Source organism: Jatropha curcas, chromosome 9 (genome assembly GCF_041381405.1).
Source record: "Jatropha curcas cultivar XTBG-Jc1 chromosome 9, XTBG_Jcur_1.0, whole genome shotgun sequence".
Taxonomy (NCBI): domain Eukaryota; kingdom Viridiplantae; phylum Streptophyta; class Magnoliopsida; order Malpighiales; family Euphorbiaceae; genus Jatropha; species Jatropha curcas.
The window spans coordinates 2600594-2628111 of NC_143159.1; the positions used below are offsets into that span (position 1 = coordinate 2600594).

At 33.3% G+C, this 27518-nt stretch overlaps 1 protein-coding gene, 1 long non-coding RNA gene, 1 other non-coding gene and 1 pseudogene across 3 annotated transcripts; 2 read left to right on the top strand and 2 right to left on the bottom strand.

Moving 5' to 3' along the window:
- The first annotated feature begins 6604 nt into the window (after positions 1 to 6604).
- On the top strand, positions 6605 to 9254 carry LOC110009418 (uncharacterized). Its single transcript, XR_016322589.1, has 2 exons — positions 6605 to 7200; positions 8472 to 9254. It is a non-coding gene; the product is annotated as an uncharacterized LOC110009418 (long non-coding RNA).
- Positions 9255 to 10538: 1284 nt separating this feature from the next.
- Positions 10539 to 12113, bottom strand: LOC149493436 (F-box/LRR-repeat protein At3g58900-like; annotated as a pseudogene).
- A 2598-nt stretch (positions 12114 to 14711) lies between these two features.
- Positions 14712 to 24427, top strand: LOC105633674 (uncharacterized). The gene is made up of 16 exons (XR_016322591.1): positions 14712 to 14871; positions 15343 to 15736; positions 15852 to 16077; positions 16166 to 16414; positions 16525 to 16643; positions 17383 to 17481; positions 17615 to 17702; positions 18402 to 18631; positions 19803 to 19987; positions 20197 to 20396; positions 21585 to 21917; positions 22010 to 22111; positions 22442 to 22739; positions 23094 to 23242; positions 23323 to 23607; positions 23946 to 24427. It is a non-coding gene; the product is annotated as an uncharacterized LOC105633674 (transcript).
- Positions 24428 to 24995: 568 nt separating this feature from the next.
- Positions 24996 to 27102, bottom strand: LOC105633673 (uncharacterized). Its single transcript, XM_089725727.1, has 6 exons — positions 26886 to 27102; positions 26199 to 26434; positions 25852 to 26110; positions 25575 to 25754; positions 25313 to 25468; positions 24996 to 25221 (listed from the first exon to the last, which is right to left on the bottom strand). Exons 1-6 carry the CDS (start codon positions 26916 to 26918, stop codon positions 25054 to 25056), a joined length of 1032 nt encoding a protein of 343 aa, XP_089581853.1. The 5' UTR covers positions 26919 to 27102; the 3' UTR covers positions 24996 to 25053.
- Positions 27103 to 27518: the final 416 nt, after the last annotated feature.

A 27518-nucleotide genomic window follows, 5' to 3' on the forward strand; every position in this document is an offset into this window, starting at 1 on the left:
AACTCACTAATTAAATACATCAACAGTAATTACAACCGTTTTAATACTTGTTTTGTTCATAAATATAATATTATCTTAAAGTAGTTCTTTTATGGTGATCAATGAATTTTTTTTTAATTTTACATTTGTTTATATTGACTGCCATAACTTTCTATATGACTTTCTAAAATCGCCTCTAATCAAATTAATGATATAAAATAAATGGTAATTCATTCAAATTAATGAATATTTTATTATAATTTAAAAAAAATTAATTACTTTATTGATTACCCTTGTAAAAATTTTAACAACACACGTTGTTAGACGAAAAGAGTATAGTTTTAAATTTAATAACTAATAATTAAATCATTTTAATATAATTTTAAATTTATCGATGGATAAGATCTCATGTAAAATTGAATTTAAAAAATCTATTTTACTGTGAATGGTAAATTGATGGTTGATGATTTACAATTTTAAATTGAGAGATAAGGAGAGGAAGGCTTTTTGATTTTCATTTTTTTTTTATTTTTTTATTTTTAAGCTTATCAAAAAAGCAAAATGTCCTTGCCTTTTTGATAGACAGTGAATAAGAATTAATCGATGGAGATTTTGAAGAGTACTTGGAACAGGAAGGTAATAAGACAGAAGTTGTGTTCTAGACGTGCAGTCTATGTCAAGCAATTAATCTTATTACATATTGAAAGTTGAAACACGTCGCACGTGTAGAATGTGACACAAACTTTGGGCCTACGAAATGACTTGGAAGTTGGAACTTAATTGGTTGGTGTTGAATGTTGGACTGGATTGGCAGCCCAAGAATACGTCAAACACAGTGATTAAAAAATTAATTAGTTAGTTAAATTAAAACAAACACGTTCGTTTAGGATGATTTCACCAATCGTCGCTCAATATAGCATTAGAATGATATGTGAAATCAACCTTAATTATTTATAACTGCTCAAGATATTTTATTTCTTAATTAAATTTATAATTAAGGTTGTCCACTTGTTTATTGTTGTTGACGAGGGTGGACTGGGCCGTGAAGAAATTGGGTCAAATCACAAGCGGGCCTAATTTATTAATTTCATTTGCATTCGGGCTATGGCTTTTTGGTTCAACAATATATAAAACAGCGGCAACTCACATATCTACTAGATTCACCCAGAAATGCATAAATTTATTTCTGGGACTCAAAAACTTTAATTCTGATCTATTAAATAATTTAATTTATAAAATTCATTTTGTAAAATCATTATATTAGACACTACAAGTTGAAAAAATTAAATATATTAAACACTTAATGAACAGTTGAAAAATATAAAAATTATTATTATAAAAAGTTATAATAACCAAAACCAAAGCTATTATTAATAAAATCATATTTCTACTTATAACATATCCAGCTTTATTATTCATAAAAATATAAAAACGACATACAAAATATAAACAGAAATATGTAACTAAAAACATAATCAATATATGTGAGAAATAAAGCCCAATTATAAAATAAAGCCTACGTTCCTATAATTATATTGTGAACAGAACGTATCTGTAATTATTTATACCATGAAAGGTAAATTATATTTTGCAGGAGGTGATAATTTCTGAAAACCATAAGCTTTATAAATTTATATACTTATGATCCTCAACTGATTAATGTGCAATGCTAGCGCTACTAGGGCCATTTGAATGACCGGCTCCGGGACTATGACCTGGATTTGTTGGTCGGAAATCGTCACTGTCTCCTTCCAGTTCCACTAAAATGTTGCGGTGGAAGTTGAAACTGCCACTACTTACACTTGCCTCACGCATCTCCTTCAACACCCTTTGCTCTGTGGAACTGATTCCATGTGACAGAACCAAAGCAATGATCAAAGCAATACTGAAGTTAAACTTAGCATTGGCCATTGGAATATGTAAATGGAGATATTTAAAAAAATCTAGCTAAAACACTCAAAAGAGAGAATAAATCTAAAGAGAAGAAGGTGTTGAGAGGTTTTGGGTGGCTGAAAGTTATTGCCTTGCTTGGGTTTATATAGACTCTAGAGAGTTGGAAAATGGCAGTGAAAATTAAATTACGTTCCGTAAATAACAATAATTCTACAAAATGGAAATTGAGAAATTAGTAATGGTCTGATGAATTTCAAGTTTTTAATGATTATGTTCCCAAAGATTCTTCTTGTCGAAAGGAACTATTGTTTAATTTTAGTATATTCCTTCTATATTATTTTTGCATGCCCCATGCAACTATATAATATTGTATATGATGATTTCTCTCTCTCTCTCTCTCTCTCTCTCTATATATATATATATATATGCACACACACAGAGAGTGAATTTCTTTTATTTTGTATTGATTTGTGAGATTGCTTAAGCAAAAATAGAAATTAGCCAGACATGCAGCTCTTCATCAATAAAACTTGCACCCACGTACTAGCAGATGAATAAGACTTTTCTGGTATGAACCCAATTACTAATTTGCTTATTGATGCTTAATATTGGACTTTTAACTGGACTCACTGTTACGGCATCACAGTTCACGTGCTATGTATATATGTGTGTGTGTGTTAACCAGTAAATGTCGTATCTTTCAACTTCTGAAAGCGATGTATACGCTAAACACACATGTAAGTATCTGGCCATCCTTGAACATTTTGCTGGCTATCTAGGCCAGTGGAAGAATAATTAGAATTGTTTCTCAGTAAATTAATGGATATAACTTTCTAAGCATTTTAATTAGCAATTCAGCACATTACTAATATATATATATATATAGTTGGCTTCAAGCTGCAGGTACATTTCTCTTCTTGGTCTTTTTTTTTTTTTTTTTTAATTATGTATGTTAATGCAAGATATTTGGATGGACTGTAGATGAATTCAATAATAGACGTGCAAGTTGCAGAACAGTCTGGATTATAGAATTTGTGTCCTTTAAAGTTTGCTTGTGAGTATATATATATTGAGTAACAAAAATTCAAAGAATCATGCATGTTTATTTTGACTTAATTGTCAGCTCACATTCGATGGTTGCAATACAAGCTGATGGTACAATACAAGCAAAAAAATATTTATATATTTATATATTGGAATTACCATTGTTTGCTTCACTGGCTAGCTAGCGCAGAAAGTCTCTGCTAGAAAGATCGTTGGTTATTATGATAAATATCAAAGGCAAGATTTGTGGGGTCCTACAGTGTATTTTAGCACTGTATATAACATTGGTACATTTTTTCTTTCTTTTTTATCTTATACAGTTACTTAAATAAGAAAGAAAGCGAGAGATCTCGAGTTCGAATCCTCTTGATCATAAGAGTTTTCACAAATTTAGTAAGCTAAGAGAAGGATTATTTCTCTAATTGTACGTTCACAGTTTTATTCAGCTCATTGGATCTCCTAACGAATAAAAAAAAAAAAAAAGTACTACCAATGAATTTTGTGGAGATATAACAGTCTAAACAGGTCAATCCTGAATTTCATTTAGCAGTACCAGAGTCATTTTTTTTAAATTAAAAATCTCAAATTCAAACTCCTCGTTCAGAACCAAATTAATGGAAAAATATCTATTTATTTCTCATCATTAGAATTTCTCAAATATTTTGTTGATGATAAAAGTGTTAAGCTATGAATTGCAGGTGAACAACTGATATAGAAAGATGTTACCAAAAGTCTGGAGTCACTCGTGACTTGGATAATGCGTAAAAGGCACCATAGATGGTTTTGGTAAAAGATGTATACCAAAAGAAGAAGCTACGTAGCTAGCTAGCGTCATATTGGAAAATCATTATTATCAACAGAAGATTGTTTATATTTTAATGAAGATTGGTTCAGCAATAAATAACTGAAGATACTGCTAAAGTTAGATTGGGTTGGTCTCTCAGTCTCAGTGCGCACTAATTTTTCAAAGCCTTTTTTACCAAGAAAAGAAAGGCTTACAACCTTTCTAACCCCACAAAACTCCTCCAAGCTCCATTCTCGTCTTTATTAATTTATAATTCTCTATGAAAAATAAAATATAACTCTGTTTATCAGTTCTAATTATAATTTTATAGTACTAGTACAATGTTATGAAATATACCTTTTTATTTAATAATTCCTTGTTTAGTTCAAGATAATTTATTTTATTTCTCGAAATTAAAATATGATTTCTAAAAATATTTATAAATAAAGAAAGTATCTCGTGTGTGAGTTGATTTTCAAAATAAAGCATTAATGATTGAAATATGAAATAATTAATTTTTTTATTAAGTAAATTAATATTCCAACGGTGTTCGATTTAACTTTTAAGTCGATCAAATCTATTTTTAAATAGAAATCACAATTAAGATATTTATTTGGTTTGGCTCATAAATTAAAAATGATAAGTAAAGAGATTTGGTTTGATCATCTACTTATTTTAAAATTAATTGTTGACTAGTGAAAGACTATATTATTCTTACAAGTGTTCAAAAAAAAAAAAAAAAACTAAAATTACCCTAATTACTTACAGACCCACTTAACTATTTATTATATAAATTAATTATTAACTTACAAGTTAAAAAACATATTTTAAATAAAAAATTAAAAGCAATTAATTAAACTAAAATAGCTTCTTAGAATAAAAAAGGAATTGAATGAGTATGATATATTGATAGGACAGTGATGTGCAATTTGTCTTAGATGTATATGTTCCGTGCCTCAACTGATTTTGCATTATGGTTGAAAACGAAGGAAATGGTGGCTGGTTGGTTCCTCAAGTTGGGGAAGTTCAATTAAACACCGAGTCCATTTGGACCCTTGGAAATGGGCATGCTTATTAAAGTCACTCTCTGTTACCATATCAAAATGAATTTCAATATTGGACTGTCCAATCCTAGCCATTGGAGGAAAATAAAGGAATCCTTGTAAGTCAAGGGTATCTATAACTATAAGGAATCTTTGAAAGAAGCAAAAGATTTTCCTTCTTTTTGGAAAGACTTGTATGATTTTCTCCTAGTGGAGATACATCAATCATAGCAAGACTATTAGAGAGAATTTCTTTTTCCTTCTTCTTCTTCTCTTTTCCATGTGGAATTCTGATTCATGTTAGGTCCAAAAATTCCCACTAGATGATACGTGGGCCAGGTCTAAACCGCCGCTGAAGCTATGGCCATCCTGCTTAGCCAAAACGAGCATGTGCTTTTATTATGTTGGGAATTGCTGGAATCCATGTCCTGCCATGGCGTGCACTATCTTTTTTTACCTTCGGCTCTGTTTGGAGGAGAAGTAGAGCGAGGATATATCAAGTCTTTCTATACCGATTATTTTTACCATTTTGTTGAGTTAAAATAAAGGCTAGTTATGTTGCGTAACACATGGGATTATTTCAGCAATTAGATTTTCAATAAATTAAAAAAAAAATATAAAGTACCCTCATTTTAAATTGGAGTGTGCTATTAGTTGGTTCGGTTTTAAACCAAACTGAAAATGAAATTTTTTTTTTTGTTAAAGTTAAAATAAATCAGCGATTCAATTTAATTTGTATCACTTTGATTCTTAAATAAAAGGGAAAATTATTATTTAGTCCCTCCATTTTTACATAATTATTCAACTAATCCCAAGTTTTGCACAAATATCTAACTAGTCCCTCAGGTTTAACTCCATCTAATTAAAAGGTCCTTCCGTCCGAAAAGTTGGTTTTTTTCCGTTAATTATAGACTAAAAGACTAAAATACCCATCCCTAGCTGACGTGGACCATAAGAGAAAATTATTATCTAGTCCTTAGGTTTTACATAATTATCTAACTAATCCCAAGTTTTGCGCAAATATCTAACTAGTTCCTCAGATTTAACTCCGTTTAATTGAAAGGTCATTCCGTCCGAAAAGTTAGTTTTTTTCCGTTAATTGAAGACTAAAAGACTAAAACACCCCTCCCTAGCTGACGTGGACCAGTATGAAGCGATAATGATATACCTAGTTTGTTTCCCTTTTGGTCCTTCTATGCCATAATGATATACCTAGTTTATCTTTTGCACAGATAATCTTGCATTAAATATTAATATTCATATTCAAAGTTATGAAATTATAATAATATAGGTGGCAATAATAATTACTTTTTTTATCTATAAATAACTATTATTTTAGAGCCGGTGTGAAACACCCTGAATTTTTATTTTCGAAACCTTTGAATTTTTATTAAATCAAAAATTTGAACTTTTGACGGTATGGGCCGTAAATAGTGAATAATTTTAATTTGAGCTCAAGTTTTGCAAATTGGGCCCAAGCCCAAATATAATGTCGAAAATTTTGAATCGAGAACAGTTAAATTTTCGAGTAATTAAATGAAAGTCCAGCAATTAATCTATTATGTATATATATAAATTAATTTTCCTAAAAATCAAATATGATTACTAACTATATTTTTATTTTTATTTTTATTTAGTTAATGGAGGAAATGTTATGAAATCTAATTAAAATAATTAAAATAAATTGAACCAGACCCGAAACATAAACTGATTTTTCGAAAACCACACGAATAATCCGAAAACCGAGTGAAAAACTCGAAAACCAAACAAATTGAGACCAAATCTCTAAATCGGACCGAACCGGTTCGAATCGAACCGGAATGATCTAGAAACTGACTTGGTTTCTTTTTTTCCTTCCTCTCTTTTTCCTTCTTCTTCCTCGCGCGCGACAGCACCCTCTCCCTTTGCTCTCTACGATCTCCAGCCACCGATCACAGTCTCCAGCGATCTGACCTTCTTTCTTCATCTTCTCGACGAGAGGAGTTCGTTGGTGGTGTTGTTTTGCAGAAAAGAGGCCAGAATCGCGAAGAACGCGACTGGGGCCGAGTGTCGCGCAGTACTGGCGATCCACGCCGTTTGCGGTGGCTACAACTTGAAGAAGCAGTGTCGATCGTCTCACCTCCTCCATGTGAGCCTTTTGCCGCCGTTGAATCAAGCGTCTGATGGAAAATGGTGAAGCCACCATTAATGGCGGCACCAAACTGCTGTCGAACCCGATCCGGCCAATCAAGAACCGATCTCACTAAATTAACGCCAAAAATGGACTCCTTGGTGAATTTTGAGTTGAATGATGTGATTGTTGCAAATTTTCTGGGAAAGGATGATTTTCCGGCCACCGTGCACGGCGGTCGGCGGCAGCAGTTCGGTGACCGGCCGGCGACACTCCGGCGAGGACCCGAGAGACAGAATGCTCTTCTCTTCGCGCTGATCGTGGAATCGTCGCCCGATTCTCAACTGGTACGTTCTAAGACCAATTTCTTTATCTTCGGTATAAATTATAAACTTAGTAAATATTAGTTAATTAAATTGAATTTGGATGAATAATCAAACAAATATAATTTTGTTAAGAAGCAATGGGTATAATATTGATGTAAGCTAATTTAGGAACTTGGATAAATATTGTTAGGAGAAGTTATAAATTAAGGCTTAGACAAGTGAATAGTTTTAGAGCAATTAGTAGTATGATTGAATCATGCTTCGAGGTTAATATAATTTATTAATTAGTTAATTTGGAACTATCAAGTGTATGTATATATGTGAGTTTGATTAGAAATTCGGTTCTAATAATGGTATGAAGAAAGAAAGACATGTATAAATTATAGATGATTTATGAGATTGATTAGTTAATGTGAAATATATAATTTTGGTATCGAAAAACTCCGAATTTAGTTGATGATTATTGAATATATAAGCTATAGTTTTATATGATTGTTAAGGTTCTATATTAAATTGTTTAACTAGTAATGTGTGGAGGTTAAGCAAATAGCTATTTTTCACTTATTTGCTTATTTATTTATTTACTTAATGTTATATAATAAGTTGAAGCTTGACATTAACGATTAAATATTGATGTGATTATTTTGGACGGAGGAAGGGAAATTAATTTGTTTGATTGCCCGATGGATGGGCTGTGTGTGTAATGGTTGATGGATATAATATTGCTGATATTTAAGCAGGTAGATAATCCCATTTTTAGGGGAGATGCTGCCGAAATTTCGATAGAACTTAGATTAGTTTTAATTAACAATATAATTAATAAGTTTATTTAAATAAATTCTATAATTTGATACATAATAAATATAAAGTACTCTATTTATTTATTTATTTTCATTATTATTCATTTAAGTATTCCAATATTTATTTATTTATTTTCATTGTTATTGTTTATCATTATTATTATTTATTTTATTATTATTGTTTATTGTTAACACTATTTACTTATTTATTTGCATTTGATGTTAGATGTCTAATTGATTAATATGTTTGCATTCGATTGCAATGTTTGATTAGTTGTGTTGTGATATTGCTGTGCTTTGCTTGTGTGGAATTGGGATGAAGTGGGTCACCATGGGTTTATGAGACTGTTTCTGTTATATGGATCCTGATTCTGATTTCCGTTATATTCTGATTCTGTTATATGGATCCTGATTCTGTTTCTGTTAGCCGGGTAAATGGGAGATCGGCGCCCCCGTGTGCACTTGATAATTCTGTTTATTCTGAAACCACAGGATGGCCGCTTGTTGTTGCGCACCTGAAAATCTAGATTTGATTGCAGCCCACAGGGTGGCCTCCTGTTGTGAGCGCTTGATGATCTAGATTGGATGGAGACCACCGGGTTGCCTCCCGTTGGTATCGAAAAGAAAAGAGAGAATGGAAAAACAATGAGAGGGCTGGTCAAGTGAAGATTAGACCGGTCGGTCAGTATGGGGGATCAGCTCCCTGGTGCACACGTGAGAGGATGAGCCATGTGGGAGGACGGCTCATCGGGGGTTCGGTGACTCCACTGACTAATTTCCACGTGATGTGGTTATTTGAAGGTGATATTGTTTGTGAGTGCTGGTGACATGCCATTTGTGTGACTGACTGCGTGAGCATATAACTAGTCGTATGACTAGATTGATATGTTTACACATTTGTGTGACTGCGTGTGTTGTGCAATAATTATTACTCCTTAGAAAACTCACATGTCTTGTTTGATTTTTTAGGAAGTAAGTTTTTCTTTAATCCAATTTAGGCTATATTTCTTCGGCGCAGGGCAATAGAGAAATTTTCCTAGTTCCATAATTATTTCACTATGTAATTATGTGTTTAAAAAGCTATGTATACCAAAGAGTTAGTGACTCCACAATTGTAGGATTTACATATATTTAGTCGTGAATTAACATAGACAAAATAATTCTGTAAGCCATATTAGAATGTGATGTATTGTAAACTGGGCCCGAACTATAGAATGCTGTAAAAGATAAACTTGGGCCGAGAACTAATAAAATGTTGAGGTTTATTTTTCATAATCATATGGGCTGAATGTTGAAATTTATACCGAGATAATAGATTCTAGTGTTTCAGGCTTACTACGGGCCTCGGGGGCCTTAAGCTTACCTGGGCCCTAGTGCCGGTCCGACCCACGGAAACGGGTCGTGACACGGTGTTTTCTCCGCAAATATCTTTTTTTTTAGAATATTAATGAGTAATTAATTTTTTTTTTCAATTTTATCCTTATTTATATTAAATTTAATAATTATTTTTATAATTTTCCAAAATCATATAACATCTCCTCTCTTACTTAAGGTTACGTAATAAAATTAATTAATATTTTGTTATAATTTATAAGAATAAATTTACTTACTTAATTACCATAAAAACATTAAAAGTATTTATGAATAGATGGAATACTTTGTTTTTTTTTTTTAGATTTTATCAATGATAATAGTAATGTTTCTTGATAAAATTTGCATATTAAATATGAATAAAATAGAAAATTATGTTTATTACTTTTTTTCTAAAAAAGAAACTATGATGATAATTTGGGGTAAAAAGAAAAATGAGGTATTTACTTTTTTGAAGAGGTATTTGCTTTCAGGATTCACTTAAATTTAATAATATTTAATTAGAACATCAAATTAATTTTTTTATCATTTTTTTAATACTGTCTTTGTTCCATAATACTTGTCAGATTTGAGAAAATAGTTTGTTCTAAAATATTTGTCTAATTTGGTCTAAAATACTTGTTATATTTTCGGTTTTAAGGAGTAATAAATATTTTTTAGTCTTTTAGTCTTCAATTAATGGAAAAAAACTAACTTTTCGGACGGAAGAACCTTTCAATTAGACGGAGTTAAACCTGAGGGACTAGTTAGATATTTGCGCAAAACTTGGGATTAGTTAGATAATTATGTAAAACCTGAGGGACTAGATAATAATTTTCCCTTATGGTCCACGTCAACTAGGGAGGGGTGTTTTAGTCTTTTAGTCTATAATTAATGGAAAAAAATCAACTTTTCGGACGGAAGGACCTTTTAATTAGACGGAGTTAAACCTGTGGGACTAGTTAGATATTTGCGCAAAACTTGGGATTAGTTGGATAATTATGTAAAAACGGAGGGACTAAATAATAATTTTCCCTAAATAAAATTAACCTATTTTTATAATTGAACTAAAAATTAAAATTAAAATCAAAATCAAGATCATCCTATCCAACTAAAACTGATGCTATATATTTTAATGTTTAATCACGAAAATTTCAAAGGATATGAAAGATAATATAAATAATGACTAATTAACTGCTAAACAAGCTTCTAGGCACGTTCTCTTGCCATCCGCTCCCGTCCTAGTTCCATTGCTCCTACATGTCTCTGCTTTACCTTTGGACTGTACTCTTTCAAAGACTTTACTTGTACTGCATTTGTGAACATCTCCATTGCAACAGCAATTTTAACAAGATACAGAGAAATGTCCATGTCAACTTTGTTTCCCTGAAAACCACTTGGCTCAATTTCCATGAAGGTGTTCATGCCGAAATTCTGCAGCCATCATTACATCGCGCGATGACATATCCACACGATTACCATGATAATGATCTAACTGAAACAGAGAAAATAAAACATATGAAATGAACAAACAGACTGAGGAACAAACATCAAACAGCTTATATTTTTCATAGGTTCAATCAATGTGAAGCAAACACTCGCATGCAATTCAAATTTCTGCATGAATGGACAAGCTTTTAGGAGAGAAGGGAATACAATGCAACCATTGTATTCCACATTAGCGACAACACTAGCAACTTAAGATTAGGTAACTTGGGAAATGTCACAGAACTCGTCTTAGCCTGTAAATCCAAGTAGAAAGCAATAACATCCAAAATTAGGACTGGAAAACAAGGTGGATAATGAAAATATTTTAAATGTTGATTTAACTTGCCCATGATCTTTCGCGGTGCAAGAAAAGGATCTCAAGATTGGGAAAGATGCTCACATAATTACTAAGAGCACATGATGTTGTTTCATACCAGATGCCAAACCACATCTCATTGAGACATGGGATGCTATTAAGAGAAAAGCTTGTCTTAGGTCCATAATATTTAAAAGCTACTAGATGTTTTGCAGAAATTTCTATACTTTTCAAACGACAATATTTATGTATCTCCAACTGCTTCAACTGTAGGTCAGATCCAACAACTTTCAAATTCACCAAATTCCAGCAACTGCGAAAGAGTAAGTTCTCAAGGAGATTACAATTCACCAAGAAGTTACAAACTACGGCATCAGTGAGATCCACACTGTCCATTGAGAGGCTAATGAGAGATCTCAAACTTTCAAAACCTGGAGAAAGCACAATGAATGCACTTAAAGCCAGATGTTTCACAGACTACACATTGGCCTCTGTAAGTTTTGAGGATGGAAAAGTGTGGAGGTCATACGACACATTATATTCTCGAAGACCATCAGAAAAGTCAAGCTCAAGGATCTTAACTCTTCTTTCCAAAGCAAAAGAAATCCACCAATCAATGTCACAAGTCGCCTCTTTATTCAAATAGCAACAAATTCGAAATTGATTAATGTCTGAACCGTACTTATGTCGCCTCAAGACTCTATCCACCCAGTTTACAAATTCAGGAATCTTCTTGCGGAGTTTACTTACCATGTATTGCGTAAAACTATCATATCCACGCTTATTTTTATGTCAAAGTTACAGAATTGTGTACAAGTTCCTCCACCTTCTTGAAACAAGAGCGGCCATAGCTGCATCTTTCATTGTCAAGGAAGATAGGATGCAGAGAAGAATATCATTCGGCAACTCATCCACGCGGCACATCTTGAGGTCATTTTGCTAGTTTGTTTAGAACAATGAAAGAAGAATATTAGTACAATTAGCAGATTCCCATGGAATGTTGGAACGGTATAGATTTCAACCAATTACTCAGCAATATCATTTAAGTTTTTTTCCCACAGAAAAACATAACAATAGCATAACGAAGCGTTCTCCTTTCTTTCCTGTATTTTCAATGTACACTACCTTTTTGATAAAGAATGATATCCTGAACCTTGATAGATACAAACGGAAATTGGAGACCCCAAAAGCCAACCTCGAGGTTACAGGCTCGAATTCGTTCTTGCAGTATTTCATATTTGTAAATTTAGACTCAAATCTCCTCCGAAGTCAGATTGAATCTCCTTCGAGTCCTTGCTTGGAATCAGTTGGAACTAGGAATCAAAAAATAAAAAAAATAAAAAAAGCTTGATCATCATAAATCAGAACCTGGTGTATAATTGGGGTTATCACAAAAATAAATGCCCACTTATTGACATGCCAAATTTATCTATGTACACAGTATACAAACACTAACTGTTCTTAAAGAAGATTCTTTTCTCCAGAAAATTTAACCCACAAAACCAATGAGCAAAAAAAAGACATAATGAACAAGGTAGAACACGAACTTGTATGAGCAGATGATCCGCACAACAGCAGAGACGCCAATATGCAGTACTAGTAAGCAGTGACCCTATTTATGGGCTAAGCCTATAAACAATATAGGGAAACTAATCAATATACCACCTTCATAATTGAAAAAATCCTAAATTGGTATTGTTAATATAAATTAAAGATACTAAGAGATATGCTAGTTTAAAATTTTATATAAGGAAATTATACAATTAGCCGCTTAAGTCTCAGTTTCCTTACAACCGTCCCAACCCCAATCACAGTTAGTTACCATATTTCTTGAATCCGGTACACAGGAGCAGCAATGGCGATATTCTTTTATCACAATTACCATATTTCCCTTCTTGCAGGATAATGATCCATAGCTCGAATCGTGCTGTATCGGATCAATAAATTAATAGAGTGGGCCACATAGTTTGTTAAAGACATAAAATAACGAAGTTAACAATAGGGACATTCTAGTAAAAACGTAGTTTTCCTTCTATGTGAGCTCCTGAGGAAGTCGCATCTCCACTTTCTGGTCTCACTTCCACCGCACCTCTTTCTGATTGCAGTGATTCCGACGGTACCGCCGTTAGATAATGTCGTTTTCTATGAGTTACATATCGCATGGCAGGCCATCTTTGATTTCTAGTCCTGCTGAAGGTTGACGGCGGTTTATGGAAGGAGAAGACGCAAGGGTTTATGAAATACAAACTTGAAATACTGCAGTTTGAGGTTTCCTCAAATTGTCTGTTTTGAAACCCCAGATTAACGAATTTATAACAAGTTCATAATTGTAAGCTCTCTCCTATCTATCTTATTATCTATTTCTGTATCGCTCAAATCCCTTCGAAAGTTCTTAAATTACATTGGGTTTGCTTAGTATTATCATTTCTCATCTGTTTCTTTTTTTTTTTTTTTTTTAAAGAATAGAAGAGTTTGTTCCATAATAGTTTCTCGCCTATATTTTTTATTTTTTATTTTTTATTTTTTTCAATTTGCAGAATTTACAGAACCAACAACGATGCAGGAGAGTTCTTGATAGATGTATAGAAGATGATAGGGACAGGGGTACCCAAAGCTAAAAAAAATCTAAAAAGCCCAATTATTTTTTGTCTAGATGTTGGTGCAATTAGTGGTCCCGTAAGACTTTTTTATTCATCCGATCCCAGCACGATTCGTGCCATGTATCACAGTATCAGTGCCCTTGAAGCGAATCCGGTAAAAAGGAGCAGCAATGGCGATATTTTTTATCGGTAAATTGGGTTATAGACGGAAGAGTTTTAAAAGAATTGTAGCTCATGGGCCAAGGCCCGCCCAAGCAATCATTCCAAAACATATAGTACTGTCCATTTTAATACATTAACATCAATAATACTTAATGGTTCCATTTAGAAAAAATATGTATAATCAATTTAATTTAATTCTATCGAAGGATATTAATGAATTTAATCCTTAAGTAAAATTATCCCAAACATCATGTACATCAAAATGAATTCAACTTTCTAATTTTTAATTCCTTAAATATATGTAAACCTAAAAAAGAATAATAATACATAAATTAGATTCATAAATCATACTAATTTATAAATTTTTAAAACGTGATTAATGATTTTTCTTATTAATATCTAATTTTTATAAAAAATGTTGAGATTAAATTTTTCAATGTCTTTGAATAATAAAGTCTATATAAGTTTAAGTGAGTTGAGCAAAATGAAAAGATTAGGAATGGAAGAATAGAAGTTTAATACGATATAGAATAAAAAAAGGGTTTTCTCAAGCAAAGCGAGCGCGTTTTTCTTGTGCAACGATACAGATAGGGTAAGTGCACGAGACGTTGACGAAAAGCCCCAACCACAAACCAATCAAATTCAAAAACCAGTCCACATTTCAAATCCAACGGTCAACAATAATGTGGGTTTTAGCTTTTCATTAATAATAACATTAATAAAATAAATTAAAGCTTAATCACAATTGTTACTCATTAATCAGCAAAAATAGTTAGGAAATAATAAATAATAAATAAATAAAAAAAAACCTCTGCAAGTAAAGAGAATATGCCATGGTTATGTACGAGTCAGACATTCTCAGATGCCAAGTCGGTTTAAGCTAACTCTCCTTTCCTTTCATTTTATTTGCTTCCACATGCACTCTTTCTCTTTCTGTCCATTTTCTCTGCTTTCGCCTCCGCTTTATCTCTATCAGGTATTTGCCCATTTCACCCTCTCTCTATCTCTATCTCTTTTTCAACAGTTCGTCAATCATGTTTATTTTGAATATGCTTTGTTCCAGCAATTCTATAGGAGATTTTTTTTTTTTCTTTTTTTGCTTTTGCTTGCGGTTATGTCATGTGATGTATTTGAAGAAAACCCTAATGCTCTGTTTGGATGCTAGGATTTGGGGTTTAATTGAAAATAAAAACATTACGTTTACTTTTTTTTTTTGTTTTTTTATGTCGTCTTGCTGTCTCGGTATCCAAACAGAGGTATTTCTATCGTTGTTTCTTTTGAGAAGTTCCAGCGGTGGTGTCCGGGAAATTGAATGACCGCGGAGTAGGAATATAAGTCGTCGATGAATTTTCAATTGTTGTGCTTATTAAAGTTCTGTGTATTTCACTAACTATCACAAAGTTTCAGCAGTTCTCAACACTTGTATTGTTTGGAACTGTTTGATCAGGATCCTGGAGCTTGTCTTGGAGGTGGTTTTGGCGCTTGCAAATTCTGGTTTATTTACGAAAATTTTGAATTAATTGTTGTAAGAGTGAACTGTTGCAAGATTGTTCGATGGGTTCTGATAGGTTACTTGATAGCCTCAGAATGGAGAGGGTGAGGACGATTTTGACACATACTTATCCTTACCCACATGAGCATTCACGTCATGCCATCATTGCTGTGGCTGTGGGTTGCCTGTTCTTTATTTCTTCAGATAACATGCACACTCTAATAGAAAAGCTGGACAATAATGTTAAATGGTGGTCTATGTATGCTTGCCTACTTGGTTTCTTCTATTTCTTTTCTTCACCATTTTTAGAGAAGACTATCAAACCCAGTTATTCAAATTTCAGCCGGTGGTAAGTCTTCTATACTAAAGTCTTCTTCCTTGTTTATACACTTTTGTTAATGTGACATATATTACTAAAATGAGCCAATCGGTACTAATAATTTTTTGAACATTGACTTTTGCAGGTACATAGCTTGGATTTTAGTTGCAGCTCTGTATCATCTCCCCAGTTTTCAATCAATGGGAGTAGATTTGAGGATGAATTTATCTTTGTATTTGACAATATATTTATCTTCAATTTTATTTCTGCTTGTCTTCCACATTATTTTTCTTGGATTATGGTACGTTGGTCTTGTTTCTCGTGTTGCTGGAAAGAGGCCTGAGATCTTGACCATTCTCCAAAATTGTGCAGTAAGTCTTAAAGCTTTGAATATTATGCAACATGTGGTATTACCTTTAACGATCTGATCATTGTTCTCATACCTTTATCTTTTATTAGGTTCTCAGCATAGCCTGCTGTGTATTTTATAGCCACTGTGGTAACCGTGCTATCTTGAGAAATAAACCACTTCCAAGAAGAAATTCTAGTTGGTTTTCTTTTTGGAAGAAAGAAGAGAGAAATAATACCTGGCTTGCAAACCTTGTCCGCATGAATGAATTAAAAGATCAGTTCTGTTCATCTTGGTTTGCTCCAGTTGGTTCTGCAAGTGATTATCCGCTTTTGTCCAAGTGGGTCATATATGGTGAGGTAAGCCTATTTGCTATTACAAATTCTGTTTGAACATGTACTGTAGCACTTTGAGCTCTTTTCTGGTCCTTAATGTTCTGTGTTTTCTGGTATTGTTTTATGATTTGCAGTTAGGTTGTAGTGGAAATGAATGTGTGGGTTCATCAGATGAAATCTCTCCTATTTACTCGCTATGGGCAACTTTCATTGGGCTTTACATTGCCAATTATGTTGTAGAAAGGTCAACAGGGTGAGTGGTGATTCTGTGATTTGATTTAGGGGAATGATTTTGTTTCTTGGTATGGAAGGGAATTCAAAAATATTGTGCTAGATTTAACTTTTGGTCACATAATAGTTGGACATGCTCTTGATCCATCTTCACATTGGTGATGTTGAACGCTATGAAGTTATAGGAATGGCTTGAATTAGTACCATCAGTAGCTTTTCATTTTTCATTTCTTTATTTGTTCAGCTAAGGTGTAGGACAAGACACTATAGTTTGAGGGTTGATGTGCCACTGCTATTATCTGCATTCCTTTTCTTTTACAGATAAAGAACTCTCTATTTATTTGAATTGGTGTTGTCATATACTCATGAGTAACCATTTGAGAGCCTTGCTACCTAAGACTCTAGCTAGCTTCGTGTAATTTTGATCGTTTGATTAAGTATGCTCACTCAATATGCAAAACCTTCTCCTCGGTGGTTTCCTGGGTTATCTATTTGGTCAAGTATGCAGGGGAAGGGGTTGGTTCCTTGTTCCACTGATCTTTTTTCTAAATAATTTTCTATTCTTTTAACAAAACAGCGTAAAAAAGAAAGTAAGAATTTTTTGGTTATTCTACTATAGTAATCTCCTTGGATATCTTTTTTATATGGCTTCTTATTTTTTGAGTTTCTATTCCATTACTTGATTGTGTTACATGTACTTTGTTTTTGGCAACTCTTCTTATGTTTAGCTCCTCTTCCAATTGACTTCTTGCAATCAACAGGTGGGCTCTTTCTCACCCATTGTCAGTTCAAGAGTATGAAAAGTTGAAGAAAAAGCAAATGAAGCCCGAGTTTTTGGATATGGTTCCTTGGTATTCAGGGTATATATTTATCATTTCTCCCTAATATGCTCTCTCTCTCTCTCTCTCTCTCTCTCTTCTGTTGTAGTAATGAAGAGTTCCCATGGACTTTATAATGCTCGTCCTCATGTTGCTAGTGGTTATTTGTTGACAGAACATCTGCTGATTTATTCAAGACATTATTTGATCTCCTGGTATCAGTAACTGTGTTTGTTGGTCGCTTTGACATGCGGATGATGCAGGTATAGGTCCAGACTGCATGCTATATTCATTTAATAACTTGTGTTTCTTTAGTTATACTTCCTTAGATAAGTTGCATCTCTCTCTGAGTAACTCAACAAAATATTTCAAATATTTACAGAAGGAGTTGTTCTTTGGCCAATACTATCACAACTTACTGCAGAAGTTGTGGTTTAGTTGCCTTTGATTGTCACTAAATGAAGGAAATGTTAATTCTCTAGGATTTGATTTTTTTTTTTTTTTTTTTGAAGAGATGAAAAAGGCCATTGCCCAGCTATGTTTCCATAAAACTACCTTAAGGTCAAGTGCAGTCGCTTTAGTATTTTCAGGAAAGATGATGTTTATGTTTTTTTTTTTTTTTTTTTTTTTTTTTGGAATTGTCATGTGGGAAGCCTATTTGTAATTTAATCGTGAAATTCACTTTTTTTATTGACTTTCTTTCAATTTACTTTCAATTTCTAATTTTACATCTGAAATAACTTCTTTTATTTCTGTTAACTCACATGGCAGAATAATCTAAAGGGCTTGTGTTAGATATTTTGAATTTTTTGTTAACAGGAACTTTGCATGTGGATAAGTTCTTAATTTTTTTTTTTTTTTTTTTGAATAATGGTTCAATCTATGTTTTTTTTCATGTTTATCATTCTTCTACTTCTATTGATGATTTAGTGACTTCTGTCTTTCCTTGCCTTCATCGTCAGGCAGCAATGAGCAAAGTTGAAGATGGAGCACAACAGGGAGATCTTTTATATGATCATTTTAGTGAGAAAGAAGATCTATGGTTTGACTTTATGGCTGATACTGGTGATGGTGGGAACTCATCTTACACTGTTGCTCGACTACTTGCCCAGCCTTGCCTTCAGCCTACTGGAGGTGATTCTGCACTGTCACTACCGCGTGGAAACTTTCTCCTTATAGGAGGGGATCTTGCGTAAGTTTGATCATATTTCATGCATGTGTGACATCTATTGCCTATAAAATGACATGGTCAGATTATTATTGACTTAATTGTCAAAAGTCCCACTGCTTGATTGAGTCCTTGTATTTGACTATTTGTTAACTAAAGCACCTTTAATAATTTTTTGTCATTCATAAGTGTGGTGAATTTGAACCTTTGATAGGCCAAACTTCTGATGAATATCTTAAGGTTGGTTGACTATGTTGGGGGTCTGGAAAAGTAATTTAGAAGTTAATATGGTTTACTAGTTTAAAAAAAATTGTTACTGGGTTTAAATTTTTCTTATTATGGAAAGCCCTAAGTTAGGTTTAGTGCTCTGTAATTTGATTTCTCATGATTGACCAGTAAAGCAAAGATAATTACTGGTCTGCTGTTTGGAATTCAATTGTATTTTAGATTCCAATCTCAAGGTAAGACGTTTGAATTTTGTTTCAGATTTCAATTTTATCGGTGTAATCTTTCTCACTGCCTGTTGGAAAAGTAATGCTGTTACTGTTGGGTTCAGCTTTACTATAATGCATGGCATTGTTTTCCAGACACTACCTTCCTACTTGATTGACGTCCACTTTTAATCTGCTTCTGCCTGCATTGATGGTCATTCTTTTGTACATTGTTGTCTTGGCCTTGTCATAGATATTGCTACTCTTTAGAGAGTACTTTCATGTTAACCTCTTTCATCAGTATGAGCTCATTGGGATTTGTATTGGGTGCTGCAGGCTATTAATGTGCATATAGCTTCCGTAATTTAAACTCTGTTTCTAAAATGTGAAGACTCAGTGTGGGTTTCTGTGAAATTTTTGTACTTCATTTATATAGATACCTTGCTTTCACTGGATTGTTTTGCTCATTTGCACAACAATTTGTAAATAATCTATTGTTACTTGTTTACAGTTGAGGGCATTTTCCTTTTCGGGTTCCCATTGGGTTCATGGGAACTTTTGGGTTTCCCTGGAATTGGAACCTCTGATCTCGTGCAGTATGAGGTAGTCGTGTGACTATTGGGTAATTAGCCCATGACACAGTTGAGGGCATATGCAATTATCATTTTTCTGCATGCATTTGTGTGTGGGTTATCGAATTATTTTTTGCTTCTTTCCTAACACTTATGTACTTTTTTAACTAACAACTTATGGTTTTCTTCTAGATATCCTAATCCATCAGCATTCACTTATGAGAGGCGTCTGTTTTGTCCTTTTGAATATGCTCTACAGCCCCCTCCTTGGTATAAACAAGAGCATATAGCTGTGAACAAGCCTGAGCTACCAGTTGGGGTGTCTGGACTGAAGCAGTATGATGGACCTCAGTGTTTTGTCATTCCTGGAAACCACGGTTGGTTCTCGTTTTTACAATGAACCTCCCATTAGATTCTTTTTTCATGTTTAAAAAATGGTCTTGCTCTTGCAAATTATTTTGATATTTATTCTTATTATTTTCTGATGTACTTAATCAGGTGTTACGTGTTTCCTTGTTAGACTCTCTGGGTTCTTATCAGCTTTCTCATAACCGGTTGGCTTGATAAGCTTTTTCTAACTTTACAGATTGGTTTGATGGACTTCATACTTTCATGAGGTACATTTGTCATAAGAGCTGGTTGGGTGGGTGGTTTATGCCCCAAAAGAAGAGCTACTTTGCTTTGCAACTCCCAAAGCGATGGTGGGTTTTTGGTCTTGATTTAGCACTCCACAATGATATTGATGTGTACCAGTTCAAATTCTTTGCGGAACTAATAAAGGAGAAGGTACTTTCTTCTTTATCTTTTTTCACCATATTGATATATTCGGCAGCTAAATTACGCAAGCAAACAAGTCTCTTGGTGTGCTTTCCTTATCCTCTTTCACCATATTGTATGTTTCTATGGTGTTATGCCCATGGATGCTTGTTATGATTTTTAGCATGCTGCATATAACTGTATTAGAAGTCCCAATTTATGTGGTGGTACAGATACTCTTAATTGTGTTGGGTACTCAGGTTAGACAAAAATGATTCATGCTCTCATTAAATCAGGTGAAAATTTTGGGAAGAGTTCTGCAGTTATTTTTCTAGATTGTGGTGATATATATGCACACTTTATTTTGCTGAACCTGGGAGGAAATTCTGTGCTACAGTGTGTTTGGATTTTCCATATCCTAAAAGCTTGTCTGAATTTGTTCTTCATGCTTAAATCCATCAAACACAGGGTCTAAAGACATTAGCCTTCATATGAGTGTGTACTTACTCACAATTGCATCATCATCATGACAAAAAAATCGACGGTTTCATGACTTTCGATGGTGTTACTACTGTTGATCTCTGTGCTATCTATGTGTTTAAGCCTTTTCTTTTAATGTCAATTTGCTTGGACCAGTGCTTATAATTGTCTGTATAATAAAGAATGCTCACCAACACAATTTAATTAAACAAGATCTGGTATCAAATTTTTTAATGGTAGACAATTATTTCATCTTCTTTTCTAGAAACTTTATGTATGGCAAGTAGGCCGTAGTGCTGTTCCACTGTGTTTCTGACTTTTCAGGCTTTACTCGTTCTTGTAGAACCTCAATGAAGACATGTAACGCCTGAGTGATACAATCATTGATTTTTTAGCATGATTTATTTTTTGCACATTTCTGTCAACAACTTGATATAAGTTGCAGAATGTACTGCTAAAGATCGCATCCCTACTGTTATTATTGTTTTCATGCTTAAAGAGCTATTCTCACTGTGTGGAGTAACCAATTTTGTTCCACCAAATAACTTTGTAGCTGCTGTAAATGATTGTTGGGTTTTCTCACTTCACTGCTTTCTCTGTTCTGATATGATATTAAGTCTTAGTTGATCTGGAGTTTGAAACAGCGGTTTCTAATTTTGTAGGCTAATTTCTGTGATGGCCTATTGTCCTTCTCTTCTGTTGTCTGATGGTACTTATTTCTCATCATCTTCGATCCAGGTTGGAGAAAATGACTCAGTAATCATTATGACACATGAACCAAATTGGCTGCTCGATTGGTACTGGAATGATGTTTCCGGAAAGAATGTCTCACACCTGATATGTGATTATTTGAAAGGAAGGTGCAAACTTCGAATAGCTGGGGATGTGCATCATTATATGCGTCATTCATATGTTCCATCAGAAGGGCCGGTTTACGTGCAACATTTACTTGTAAATGGATGTGGTGGTGCATTTTTACATCCTACTCATGTCTTTGCTAATTTCAAAGAATTTTGTGGAACAAAATATGATACCAAGGCAGCTTATCCTTCTCTAGAAGATTCAAGCAGGGTAAAATTTGGATTTCATTTTAATATGATCTTTATAATTTATATATATCCTTCAATTTCTTAGTGCTATTGCTTCTTGATCATGTTTGACAGATTGCATTGGGAAATATTTTGAAGTTTCGAAAGAAGAACTGGCAATTTGATTTCATTGGTGGCATTATATACTTTTTGTTGAGCTTCTCTATGTTCCCCAGGGTAAGCATGTTTTCTATTCCATGCTAATTACTTTGTTGGGTTTGTTCGGACCTCAGTGACTACAATTAGGTTGAATTACATTTTTGAATTCCTCCTTTCGTCCATGCCAGCATCAATTTTGGACCCAGTGGGTTGGGTTGGAAATAAGGATGCATTTCATTTCTCTTCCTTTCATGTGAAAATTAGCTTGCACCTTCCTAAGACCTTAAATTGGATGGTATTGTTACTGTTTTGCATAGTTAACCAAAGGGTTATGTTATTTTGTTACATAAAAAGGTTCATATATCTTTTTGCTGATGGTTGACCGAGTTTTCTCCCCTTCATTTCTAGTGTAAGCTTGGCCACATCCTGCAAGATGATAATTTTTCTGGTCACTTGTGGAGTTTCTTTGGCACTGTGTGGAATTCTTTTATGTACGTGCTGGAACACTCTTGTGTATCATTGGCAGGTGTTGTGGTATTGCTAATAGTGGCAATCGCATTTGTCCCACCCAAAATGTCTCGAAAGAAACGGGCAATTATTGGAATTCTTCATGTTTCCTCGCATCTGGCTGCAGCTCTAATTCTTATGTTGCTTTTGGAATTGGGTGTTGAGACGTGTATCAGACATAATCTTCTAGCAACTTCAGGTCAAGTTAAAATTTTCTTCTATAATCAGGGTTTTCCTACTATTTGTGGTCCTGTATAAATCTGAAGAAGGGCTGCATTTCTAGTTTCTGTTGCCATGTTGCGTGTTTTGCTAGTCATCTGAGTAATGCACTTAATGGATAGCATGTCTCTGCTGATGAAGATAGCTGGTTGAAATCACATCTGAGGAATTCTCAGTTATTACTATGTTGCGTGTTTGATTTAGCTTTAATTATTTGATAATTTTTACAACTATAAAACTATTAATGCTTATTTCTTGAATTACAAGTCTTGTGTCCTGGAAATTATTTGAGTAATGTGGTTTTTTGAGCTCGATATATTGATATTTTTTCCAGGCTATCACACTTTATATCAGTGGTACCGATCAGTAGAGAGTGAGCACTTTCCAGATCCTACTGGCCTTCGATCTCGAATAGAACAATGGACATTTGGGCTTTATCCAGCATGCATCAAATATCTCATGTCTGCATTTGACGTTCCTGAGGTAACAAGGTTATAATTGTTATAAAGTACGATACTATTTTTTAATTTTTAGTGTACGGTATTCATGGCAGAAAATATCAGGTAATGGCAGTTACACGGAGTAATATTTGCAAGAATGGGATTGAGTCACTGTCAAGAGGGGGTGCTATCATTTATTATGCTGCTGTCTTCCTCTACTTCTGGGTCTTCTCAACGCCAGTTGTTTCTTTGGTTTTTGGAAGTTACTTGTACATCTGCATTAACTGGCTTCACATACACTTTGATGAAGCATTTTCTTCACTTCGAATTGCTAATTATAAGTCCTTCACTCGATTCCACATCAATAAGAATGGTGATCTTGAAGTGTATACGCTTGCAGTTGATAAGGTATTTCATTGGCTACAGTTTTCTTTTTATCTTTGCTACTAAAAATAATATTATGGCGATATAGTGGTATTTTCTGTTCCAATAAGTTAAAAATTCTAGCTTTTTGATAATGAAAGATAACGCAAGTGAGAAATGATTCTTGCTTTTGCACATCTATGCACGGCACGGTAAGGATGCACCTCAAGATTGGGAATATAGGCAGTTAAACCATCATCCTGTGTAGTCTGTATCTAGGATTGTGATGTTACTGATTGTGAAACTGCATGATGCGTATTTAGATCAGATCATTCTAGTAAGAAATGGGAATATTAATATTTCTGATTCCGTGTGATCTTCAGATCCCAAAGGAATGGAAGCTGGATTCTAATTGGGATGCGGAACCAAAGCAGCTGCAGCAGTTGAGTCACCATCGGCAGTTTCCTAGCAAATGGCGAGCGGCCACTTCTCAGTTGGACCCACTAAATACTGTTAAAATAGTTGATCACTTTGTTATTCCACAAACAGAAAACCAGATATCGGAGCAAGTATTGGATCAGTAATTCACTGATCTTGATGCTCAATAACATAAATGTAATATCATCATTTAGGAAGCAGTACACGGGGAGGGGAGAAGAAAAAGAAAGAAAAAGAAAATTAGTTATGGAACTGATTTCCATTTTTCAATTTCTAATTCCTGATCAATTATCAGGCTGTGAAATCGAGTAGCGTAGTTGTTCCTATTTGTTTGGGTTTCACTCAAACCCATTGTATATTGTAATATTTAGGCTTATCGTCCTTTAGATCATTTGCATGTCAAAATGAAGTGCCCATCTGATGATTATGATCTGTGTCTGTCTCAATCTTAATCAGACTCTTTTTTACTTTAAAACTTGTTGATCCTATTTTTTAAAATGAATTTTAAAGACAAATATTTCATTATTTTTTGTATTAATTTGTTTTGACACTATAATAAGTGCCTCTGAATGGGAAAATATATGCACTTAAAAGCTAGGCTAGATGTATATAAATACAGTTTGGTTGTCAGCTGAGTTGTATTACCTTATACTTGGAATATATTAATCTTTTGCAAACAATTACTATTATCCGATTATCTTATTTATAATTATTTAAAAATAATAAATAGCTAGTAATTATTATTATATAATATTAAACTAATATTTACTAGTTATATAACATGTTAAAATAAAATATTTATCTCTAAATGTATTTACATTTTAGTAGTTATTTTATATTTTAAAATTTTATTGACTAAATAACGTTAAAATTTTATCAAATAACTAACATTTATTAGGTAACAACTATCCTATCTATTAGCTACACGAGAAATTAAGATTATAACAATATGGTATCACGTTGGCTGGCTTAGGAGTCTTACGGAGGATAAGAAATTAGCAAAATCGAATTTTATTTAAATCATTTTTTATATGGTATTGCTGAAAATTACATTTAATAATCTGAATGAATAAAATTCTGATATGATGATCCATTTAGTACTTTCAACACACTATCCCAATTTTGTATATAGTTTGATAAGTTCCCACTGTGTATCTTTACTTGTCGGCTCGTCAGTTCTCTGTATGGCAATTTCAGAAATTCCTGAACTTCTTTCAGTTTCTGCACATTCAAAAATTTCTTTACATATGATACTACCAAAAAAAAAAAAAAAAAAAAAAAAAAGATTCAACTACATTATAAAACCCCTTACCGTGCGGTTACCAACGACATCTTCATAGTAAACGACAATGTGGCGAGTGCTCTTGAAATACTTTATAGCCCTAGCACCTCTATCATCTACATGCTTTAGGTCTGCTATCAACGTTGTCGTATTTATTGCAGGCTTGTATTTTGCTAGTACTTTAGCCTGCAATATTTTTCTTACCAGTTAATTCTGAGGATAACGCCTATGGAAAAAAAAAAAAAAAAAAAAAAAAAAAAAAGAAAAAGAAAAGAAAAGAGAGAGAATGAACCTCGACTGATGAGTGGACGTGAGATTTGTGAGTTCCATTAAGTGGTTTCTTGCTTTTGTCATAGGAATTTGCAAGAACAGATATCATTCTTCTAAGCAAATTTCTTCTAAAAAGAAATATTGCATGAACACCTTTTCTATTGAAGTACTCCACTATACCTTCATGGTGTTCCAGCACTCCCTGCAAAAATGTATATAACTTAGTTTGTTTTTCCTTCAAAAAATTGGGATGGAAATACAAACTATGTAAAATATCTGCAACTAAGCAAGTTATTTACCTGATTAAGCATCCATTTGAATCCAACAGCTGCATTGCACTCGTTCTTTGAAGCACTGCTAAACCAATCAAGATTATATACTTTATCCAATGTCTTTACAATTGCAGAAACATTTGCCCTTCTATCTTTCTTTCCAAAGATTTCTCCATTGGAGCTAACGTTGATGTGACTGTTTAGCAATGTTTCAAACCATCCACTTCCTGATCTTTGCATAGACAAGATTGCAAAATACCTTACAGGATTGCAAGCACATTCCTCTCTGAACATAACAAGAAAATAGGAATATGAATGAAGATTTTACACAGAATTAGTGTCCATTTTTTCCCAATCATTAAGTAGTTATTTACCTGCTAAATGTTACGGGATTAGGGTAATGCACGTAAGGAAGTTCGGACGGTTCTATATCGGAAGTATTACATTGTTGGTCGAATACCATGAAATTTAAGAATGAGGCTGTTGTCTGTGGCCCTATTTGCTTTAAACATATTGAGCAAATATAAATTCCACAAACCATAGCAAAAGCTAAAACCACCAATCTCAAAGCTAAAGGAGATTTCTTTGGAGTCTTTGTGACTGATGAATCCTGAAATTCAAGAATTACAAGAAGACGATGAATATGAAAAGGGAAAAAACAAGATTGAATTGAAAGTGTTTAAAATTAAAAAAAAAAAAAAAAATTTTCTAAGTAAAGATAGGATCATACTGTAGATTCCATCTATAATACTCCATGAAAGTAGACTGTGATCAAATTAAGGAGAAAGAAGAAAGTAGAGGGAGGAATTTGGGTTTTATTATGTTGTATATCTCGGAGATAAAGAAGGCGATAGAAATGGTCAGAGCATAGGCTCACTTGAAAAGATCAGATCAAATTAATCAAAACATTAAACATGCATGTTATTATAAAATTATAATAACACAATAATAATAATAATAATTAGAACATGTTTTATTAAAAGCAAGAAAGCTCAATCGTCTTTTTAAGAGGGAAAATAATTGAAATTGAGATTTAATTACTTAGCTAATTGGGTACATACCCTGTTGAATAGTAAGCAAACATCTTCAGCCATTCTTGAGGAAAGAAGAGAAAACAGATAAGAACATTTGCAGTTCTCTTTCCTCTCTCTTCCTATTCTTTCTTTCTTTTTGGGAGTCTTTCCAAGAAATTTTGTCAAACAAACTCATGTTTTAAAGCTTTTTCTTGTGAAATTGACATATATATATATATAAAATGATGCTCTCTTGCAATCTTTCTTCTATATGTTTTTATTAATATAGCTAAACGCGTTTCTCATGCCATTCTTTTATTGGACATTTGTGAAAGAATAGTGCCACCAGAAATTTCAAACATGAAACTTCGGTTTCAACGAATAATTAATGTCTTTGAGTGGGGGAGAGAGGGTGAGACTTGAGAGACAACCTTAGCCACCGCCAAGGGATATGTTTGCTTTTTTCCTAAATATTAATTTGGTACTGCTCTTTTGACATTACTATTATAAATATCTCATTTTGAATTAAAAGCTAAAAATAATTATATTTGCTTGTTGATTATATATATTGTAATGTTAATTATTATGGGTCTAAAATTAATTTTAAGAATGTTTGTATTTTAAATTTCTTCCAAAATCAATAAACCAAAGTCACGTTTTAAGAATCCATTATCTTGTGTG